Source organism: Tupaia chinensis, unplaced genomic scaffold, assembly GCF_000334495.1.
Source record: "Tupaia chinensis unplaced genomic scaffold, TupChi_1.0 Scaffold141305_1, whole genome shotgun sequence".
NCBI classification, from domain to species: Eukaryota; Metazoa; Chordata; class Mammalia; order Scandentia; family Tupaiidae; genus Tupaia; species Tupaia belangeri.
Window position 1 is genome coordinate 302,040 of NW_006201168.1, and position 9,171 is coordinate 311,210.

General features: G+C 34.4%; 1 protein-coding gene across 1 annotated transcript in view; it reads right to left on the reverse strand.

Annotated features, from left to right (window-relative positions):
- IFT80 (intraflagellar transport 80) overlaps positions 1–9,171 on the reverse strand; it is a 94,320-nt gene that overhangs the window by 49,703 nt on the left and 35,446 nt on the right. Inside the window, exons 6-8 of the mRNA XM_014581939.2 lie at positions 9,062–9,171; positions 4,752–4,841; positions 3,916–4,053 (exon numbers count right to left, since the gene is read on the reverse strand). Of these exons, the coding sequence (XP_014437425.1) occupies positions 3,916–4,053; positions 4,752–4,841; positions 9,062–9,171 (338 nt within the window). The remainder of the gene's footprint in view (positions 1–3,915; positions 4,054–4,751; positions 4,842–9,061) is intronic.

Sequence of the window (9,171 nt, forward strand, 5' to 3'; positions counted from 1 at the left end):
TGGCAAGAGAGAAACGTCAAGTTACTTATGAAGGTTATTTGATCAGGCTATCATCAGACCTTTCAGCAGAAACAATGCAACCAAGGAAAGAATGGGAAGATAAATTCAAAGTGTTCAAAGAAAAACAATTTCAACCAAGATTACTATTCCTGCAAGATTAACATTCAAATGGGAAGAGAAGATAAAAATAGTCTCAGATAAACAAAACCTGTAAGAATTTACCAAGACCAAACAAGCAATTCAAGAAGCTCTGAAGAGAATTCTATACCAGGAAAATTAAACAGAAACCAAGGAAACTAAACAACCAAGAAAATGGCTAACATAACAGTAGGGACAAGTCCAGAAATATCAATAATAAATGTTGAATGTTAATGGATTAAATTCTCCAATCAAGAGACACAGACTGGGTGAATGGATTAAAAAACAGAAACCTGCCATCTGTTGCCTACCAAAAATGCACCTCATGAATAAAGACATACATAGATAAAAGTGAAGGGTTGGAAAAAGGTATTCCACACAAATGGAAACCAAAAAAGGCTAGAGTTGCAGTACTGATTTCAGACAAAATAGACTTTAAGACTAACACTGTAAGAAGAGACAAAGAAGGACATTATATAGTAGCAAAAGGGCTAATTCATCAAGAAGACCTAACGTTGATAAATATCTATGCACCGGGACCAGCAATTAGCATAATGGCTATGTTGCTGAACGCCCATGTAGTCAACCGTAGTTCGAGTCCCAGACCCAGTGGCTTAAACTCACGCCAGGTACGTGTGCGTGCGTGCCCAAAATCCCAAAAGGAGAATGGAGAAGAAGGGATTGTGGCATGGCCATACTTCCTGTGGGGTGATTTCTCGCTTTCTGTCTCTCTGTCTCTCTCTGTCTTTCTGGCGAGTACACGTGCCCTGTAGCAAAAGCCTCTCAAAAAAAAAATTATAATAATAATAATCTATGCACCCAACACAGGAGCACCCAAATACATGAAAGAAAGACTGGTAGATCTAAAAGAAGAGATGGACTGCAACACACTAATAGTTGGGGATCTCAATACCCCACTGATCCTCTGGACAGATCATATAGACAAAAAATAAGTAAAGAGATACAAGATCTAAATTATACTGTACATGAAATCTATTTTACACATAACTATAGGGTATCCTACCTAACAACCACAAAATATCCATGTTTCTCACCCCTACATGGAACATTTTCAAAGACTGACCACATGATAGGACATAAAACAAGGTTTTACAAAGAGATACAAGATCTAAACAATACCATAAATCAAATGGACTTGACAGACATATAAAGACCCTTCCGCACAAAAGTCATAAAATATACATTTTTCTTACCACTGCATGGAATCTTTACAAAGATTGACCATGAGAGGGTACAAAACAAATCTTTACAGATTCAAAATCATAGAAATCATATCCAGCATCTTCTCCAACCATGATGGAATTAAACTTGGTATTAATCTTACAAAAAAAAACTCGAAAATACACACACATACGGAAACTAAATAAGCTACTGCTGAACGACTTTACAGCTACTGAAGAAATTAAGACTGAAATCAAAAGATTCATGAAAACCAATGATAATGAATACATGAGTTTCCATAATCTATGAGCAACAGCAAAAGCAGTCATAAGAGGGAAGTGTATAGCAATTAGTGCACATAAGAAAAAGATGGAAAGATGGCAAATGGACAACCTAACATCATGCCTTAGAGAATTGGAAAAACAAAAAAAAAATTGTTTTAATGCCAGAAGAAAAGAAATAATAAAGATTTGAGCAGAAATAAATGAAACAGAAAATAAAGGAATTATACAGAAAATAAATGAAAGCAAAAGCTGGTTCTTTGAAAAGATAAACAAGATCAACATAGCATTAGATAGACTAATTAAGAAGAGAGAAAGGAACCAGAAAAATCAAATTCACAATGAAACAGGAAATACTACAACAGACATAACAGAAACACAAAATATCATTGGAGGATACTATAAGCGACTATACGGCAACAAACAAGAAAATCTAGATGAGATGGACAAATTCCTGGATATATATAATCTACACCAAAATTGAATTAGGAGGACACAGAAAACCTGAAGAAGAACCGACTGCCCTACCAGATGCACAGATAGTCAATATAGGAACATAAAGAAACGTGACACCTTTGAAGGAAAACAGTAAGTCTCCAGCAATAGGTCCTGCAGAAAGGGGATTCAAAATAATGATTCTAAACAAACTGCAAGATATAGGAAAATAACAATAGATAATTCAACGAAATTAGGGAAACAATACAAGAACAAAGTAAGGAAAACAGACATAGAAATCATAAAAAAGAACCAAATAGAAATTCTCAAAACTAAACACTAATAAATAAAATTTAATATACAATAGAAAGCTTCAACAGCAGATTAGAGCATGCAGAAGAAAGAAATCTCCAAATTGGAAGTTAAATCTTTTAAGATCATCTAGTGAGGAAAAAATTAAAAGAAAGAAGACAACTGTTAAGGAAATGTATTGTACACACACACACACAAAGACTATTAAACACCATTAAAAAGGGCAAAATCTGGTCATTTGGGGTAAAATGAGGGAGCCTGGGGTCATTATATTAAGTGAAATAAGCCAGGCACAAAAAGAGAAATACCACATGTTCTCCCTCATTTATCGAAATTGGAAAAATTGAACTCATAGAAGTAGAGAGATGAAAAATGACTATTAGAGTCTGGGAGAGATACAAGGGTCAGGAATGGAGGCATGATGATTAATGGAAGCAAAATTACAGATAGATACGAGGAACAATGCCTAGTGCTGTAAAATACAGTAGGAAGAATGTAGTTACCAACACCTATTGCATGTCTTAGGGTAGCTAAAATGATTTTTGAATGTTACCAACAAAAAAATAATCACAAATAGTTGAGATGCTCTCTTTCAGAAAGCTTCTAAAGCTAGGCAAAGAATTCATATTTTATATGATAGGAAACAAATAATCAGAACACTTACTAGACCATTTATAAAGCTCTAAAAATTCTGTTAACTACTCTATTTTGCACTTGAGAAAAATGAGCCATAGAACAATTATGTGATTTTCTCATAGTTCCAGATAATACAAAATTATCCCATTCAAACTCTTTTTAAAAAAATATTTATTTATTTTAATTTGCCATAGGGCATGTGTGCTCACCAGAGAGAGACAGAGAGAGAATGAAAGGGAAAATGAGAAAGCCAGCATGGTCAGCCATGTGGGAGTCCACCACCTTAACCACCATGCTACCTGCTGCTCCCCCCACAATCAAATTTTTTGTCACATAATATTTGCTGCTGCTTTGGGGGTACCTCAGTGGAACAACTCCTTCAATAAGTTAATGGGTAAATGCTGCAGAGCTTGGCTTGTTGCCTATGCTCCAAATAGAATTTCTATGAAAGAAGGAGCATACTCCTAAAAGAAAAAAAGTCTCACATGTATTCAAATATGAACCGTTGCCCCACCAAAAATCTCTTGGCCTTAAAAATGACCATTTTAAAAAGTCACTATTAATTCCATATAAAAAAAAATGCAACCAAAATTTTGTATGAAACTCATTGAAAGCAAAAAAAAAAGGTTAAAATTGAACTTTCCATATTGAAAGAACATAAATTTGAATACTTGAACTACTTTATTATTCTCCACAATCATGCTCAAAATAAGTATTTCCATAAAGATACTAGTAAAAAACCTATTCTTCGAACTTAAGAGTTTAGATCCATAAATCTGGAACTAATTGAATCAGAATATGAAGAAGACAAATCAGAAAGGTTCGGTCAAACATATTCATTGAAAATGCTTTTTAAAGACTGAGAATCACGTGTGTTGTGCATTACCACACTCATAACAGCACATCTGTGATTACTCACCACTATACTTACCCCGGTTTTATCACATAAGCGTAAAGTATGAAACGATCCAACAGCAAATAATTCCCCATCTGGAGCCCAGGCAACTGAGGTAATAGGATGTTCGTGAGGTTGTGAATTGTATAGTGAGCGGCCATAACTATCCCACACCTACGAGAGCAAAATGTTTTAAAAATGTAATGGATCACCATATTATTACAAACAAATTTATCCTTCCGTGAAGATTTGAGTAAAGATTGAGAAGTCATGACCTTATAATATTGGCAATTAAGTCATTAGTGTTATGTAAGGATTTTTAAAAAAAAAAAGCTATGTTCCTTAAAATGTAAATATCTCAAAAAGTTATAACATTGTAATAATTTTCCAGATTTCATTAAATCTTCGATTAAACATAAAATATACCCATTTTAAATTTAATAGTAAAGTTTTGAGATGTTTAGATTTTTGCTTAGTTTTTTTCTTTGCCCAATAAGAACTCTTATGAACTTTCTCAAAAAGTATTTATTTCATTTAAATTTTCTCATATTATAGTTACATTCAGTTTTATTATTCTCTACAAATTATCTTAGTCTGAAACTGATCAATATTCAGTAAACATTGATTGTTAAAATCTTAAACTGATTTCAACTGAGTCGCTAAAACTAGAAGCTATATTGATGTTGCTAGTTACTAAATCAAACTCTATAGATTGATATAAGATAGTCTTTATCAAGTCAGCATTTTAAAATACTGCAAATTCATTAGAATTAAAAGATATGACTAAAGTTAAAGACTAAAAGAATATTCTTACATGCTTTTTAACTAAATTTGATTCTTCCAATCAGGTGACAAATCTAAACATTACATACCTTATATTTACAATCTTCACCAGCAGATAAAATAAGATCATTGACTGAGTTCCAATCTACTTTTAAAATAATACCATCGTGGGCTTTCCACTGTGAGAAAAAAAAAAGATATTAATTATAACTTTAAAAGCACTGAAGTTTTTCCTGTCGGAAGGACATTTTGTTTCTTTCTATTGGTTCTCTTGTCATCTCCTTAGAGATTACAATTTTCCTCATAGCAATAGCTCATTTGCTTGTTTAATTTCTAGTTTACACTAATGAAAGCACCTAGCACCACGATATCTTCCTTCTATGTGCTTACATCCTTCTGAATGTCTTCAGTTGCCTGGGCTCCAGAGGGGAAATCACCTACTGCTGAACTATTCAAGTTTGGCATTTGTGTGTTAACACTGGAATGAACATGCTACATATCCCAAAAGTATCAGCTGGATCCAGATCTTACTGTCTTCTTTATCCACTGGATCCCATTACTGATACTGTCTTCATGCTTGTTTACTACTTCTCTTTTCTTTTTTAACCTCTAATACACAAACATCTTCTGTAGTATTCTCTTTATTCTCTTCTGCATATTCCCTAAGCTTCATTCTCTGTACCTCTATAAGCTTGATTCACCACTGACTACTCCAAGAACCTTCCACTGCATTTACCACGCAACAAAAAATATTTTCTGTATATAAGAATATATTCTATATATACAGAATGCATATATATCATATATATATATATATATATATGTATATGTCAACCTGAAATTGGCAATCTGGGGACCAGCAGGTGGTGAAGTGGTTAAGGTGCTGGACTCCCACATGGCCAACTGTGGTTTGAGTCCTGGACCTTGCAACTTGCTTTCTTACTTTCACTGTCTCTCCCTCTGGTCAAATTGAAGAAGAAAAAGAAGTAAGATCAATAATTCCTTTTTTTAAAAAATGGCAATCTAGAAAGTAAGCATTAATGTCTTACTCTTAAATGTAATTCATGTTCCATTTAGCTATTACCACACATGTAATTCAAAGCTACCATAGGCAAAATAATATAACTAAAAAGAATTTTCTTTTCTTAAAGACTATAAGGTATATTTTAATACCTGAACCACTTAACTTCTTTTTAAAGGGTTACAGATTTTAACAGTTTTCTGTACAGATCCTTTGCAATCTATCACTTCTAATATATACAGAATAAAAAATTAGGGTCAAATAAGCCCTAAGATAAACAATTCTTAGCCTGGCTTATTCAAAATACACATTTTCAAAAACAAATTTTCTCACAATATATATTAAAAAGCAGTTAATTCTTACAATTAATGGCCAACTAACCTTCTATAATATCCTGAAAGAATTACAAGGACAAATAAACAAGTACAACAATAGAAAATAGAAGTATACATATATTCAGATTCTCAGAAATTCCATTTTAAAGCCACAAGGGCCAGTCCATAGCCTGATGCTTAAAAGAACCACATCCCACATGGCCAACCATTTAGTTTGAGTTCCAGAGCAGCTGGCTTGAACAACCTTCTAGGTGAGTGGACGTGCGAGTACCCGAAATCCTGATAGGATGGAGAAATAGAAGAAAAGGATCATGACATGATCGCAAGCCCACTGGGAGGTAGTTTTTCTCTCTCTTCTTTTCTCTCTGTCTCTCTGGCAAGAGTATGCGCCATCAAACAAAAACAAAATAAAAAATTTTTAAAAGATACAAAATAAATTTTTGTGTATTCAGAAGCTATGAACAAAAATGATTTAAACTCACTTATACTATAAGATATCAAATTATCCTTTATATTATATATAAAACACAGATAATTTTCAATTATTTTTCAATTTATTAGGCATTATATAAAACTTTTTGGAAAAAAAAAAAGCTCCTTGAAGACAAGAACTATGTTCTGTTTCACTTTGACTATCTCATACCCAGCACAGTGCCTGGTATTTAATAAATATATAGTATATTTTACTGAATGAATAAGTTTTAAAAATTTCCTCACTATAAAAACAAGTTACAGGTGTCCAGAGGTCTTAAAGGAAATAAGGTAAAAAATCTCTGAATTGCATTCCACAAGCAAGAATTAATGGAGCATTCCTTTTTGGAGATAATCCAAACTTTAATACATTTATGACCAAGGAGAATTGCTAAAGCTTTAGTTTTCCAAAAGGGATAATTTGTATAAATTTGTTAATTATACTTTAACTCCTTTTTCTCTCTAGCTGAATTTTGGCAGCCATTTTTCTTCTCTCCACTAACTCCTGGCCAAAGATTCTACAGAACCGCTAAATTGTATTTTAGTTAATATAATATAAGCAGCTTCCTGAGCTTCATTTATATAAACCTCGTTACACATACCTCAACAAATTGACACAACTGTAAACTAAAAGATTCAACTTGCCTGGTTTTACTGTATAATTTCATAGCAGGTTTTCAGAGGACAAGCAATTGATTTGGAACGACTTTAACTAGAAGCATTCAAATCTAGTCCTCTTCCGTTTGCCCAAATTCCTGACCTTAGGTGTTTAAGGGTAAAGACTTACTGTCTTCTATTTCTTATTTGTCCCTACAATCATCACCTCTCTCCCTCCAGAGAGGATAATCATGCTGGAATCCCTTCTCCATTCTCCTCTTGGAATTCTGGGCATGCTTGCACACATACCTAGCATGATTTTCAAGCTGCCAGGTCCAGGACTTGAAGCATGGTCAGCCATGTGAGAGTCCAGTGCCTTAGTACCTACAATTCTTAGCAGAGTGTTCTATATACAGTAAAAAAGCAAACGCATGTTGATACATAGTACCATCTATACAGAAATTACTTATATGGAAACTCAAAGTCAGAATTTGTATCTTCTTACTCCTCGAAATCTACATCTACTCAATGGTTAAACCTGATGCTTCTTAAAACACTTTCATGATTGCTGAACTCAGTCAGCCTCCACCACCAAATCCCTTACCTAGAACCTAGTTATTCTATAATACATACTTTTGCTGGCCTCCCTGGCTGACTAAAATGTCGAGATGCCATAAAAACATAACAGCATCAATAATAACTACTCTATATGGAGTGCTCACTGCATGTCATGTTCTGTCCATTGCACTCCGCAACTTAACTCATCGAACCCTCATCAACAATTCTACTGAGTAGGTGTTAGTGCCACCAACTAAGAGATAGGAAAGTTGATGTTCAAGGATATTTCATAACTCGCCTAAGAGCATGTATAGGTAAGTATGTGAAGATTTTAATCCAGATGACAAACTCCAAAGTCTATGTTTTTATAACCCAAACTACACTGAGTTATTATCAAAAAATGAAGAAAATCATTCTAATTTTTTTTAGAGGTTTTTGTCTTAGGGCATGTGTGCTTGCAGGAAACAGAAACAAAGGCAGTGAGAGAGAAAGTGAAAAATCAGCCCCCCAGCAGGGATAGCCACGCCACGCACATGCCAGCGGAATTTCAAGCCACCAAGTCTGGGATTCAAACCAGAGTCAACCATGTGGGAGACTAGTGACATAACTTCTACGCCATCTACTGGCCCCCTCATTCTAATTTTTTTTTCATGTTTAACAATCTTTAATTCAAATGTGAAAGTTCAATACAAGCCATTTATAGGGCTTGGGAATACTGGATTCAAGAAATGAATCCTGGGTACAGGCTTCATGGTTTTCCATTCATTAGTCCTGGCCTGACCTGAAGTAACTTCCACTATTGTTTTGCTCGCTTTCATACAGTTCTGTTCAACCTTTCTCTTAAACACACATACATATTTCCAATCATTTTTTCCTGGTCCCTGGGCTAAGAACAGCCATTCCTCCCCTCATCAAAGATGCTGCTCCTAACTTAATTCTTCCTTTCTGAATAACAGAAAAGTAAAGGTTGACTCCTCTACTCTAAAAATACTAAAAGAACGCTAGGCTCTTAGATCTCAAGTATTTGAACAGATGATAGTGATGAAAAACAAAGTTTAAGCAAGCACTTAAAGTTTTACAATAAAGTTTCATGATTTAGTTCTGTTTCATCTCAAATCTATCCATTTGAGGCTGACTGCACTAAATTTAAAGATGCCTACTTATGCCAAATGATGTGACAATCTAGGAATTCAAACGACCTTTATGATTTACCAGTGAGTTGGAGTGAGGAGAAATGGACCTCATTGGAAACATAAACAGGCATTCCCAGTTTTGTAATAAAGGCTGATAAAACCACATACTGGAGACTGCAGACAGCAAAAGGACACATCCAGAGGAAAAGGACTCCTAAGCAAGGACTCCTCTAGCTTAGCAGTCAGCAAACCCTGGTAACAATTTGCAAATACCAGAGAAGTACCTGTAAAACTTTAGCATTTGGTTGAAGAGGTTTAATGATTAGCTGCTTTCCTGCTGTGTAAAGAACCTTTTCTGAATCAGGACCCCACACTACTGAATACACTGGCATTC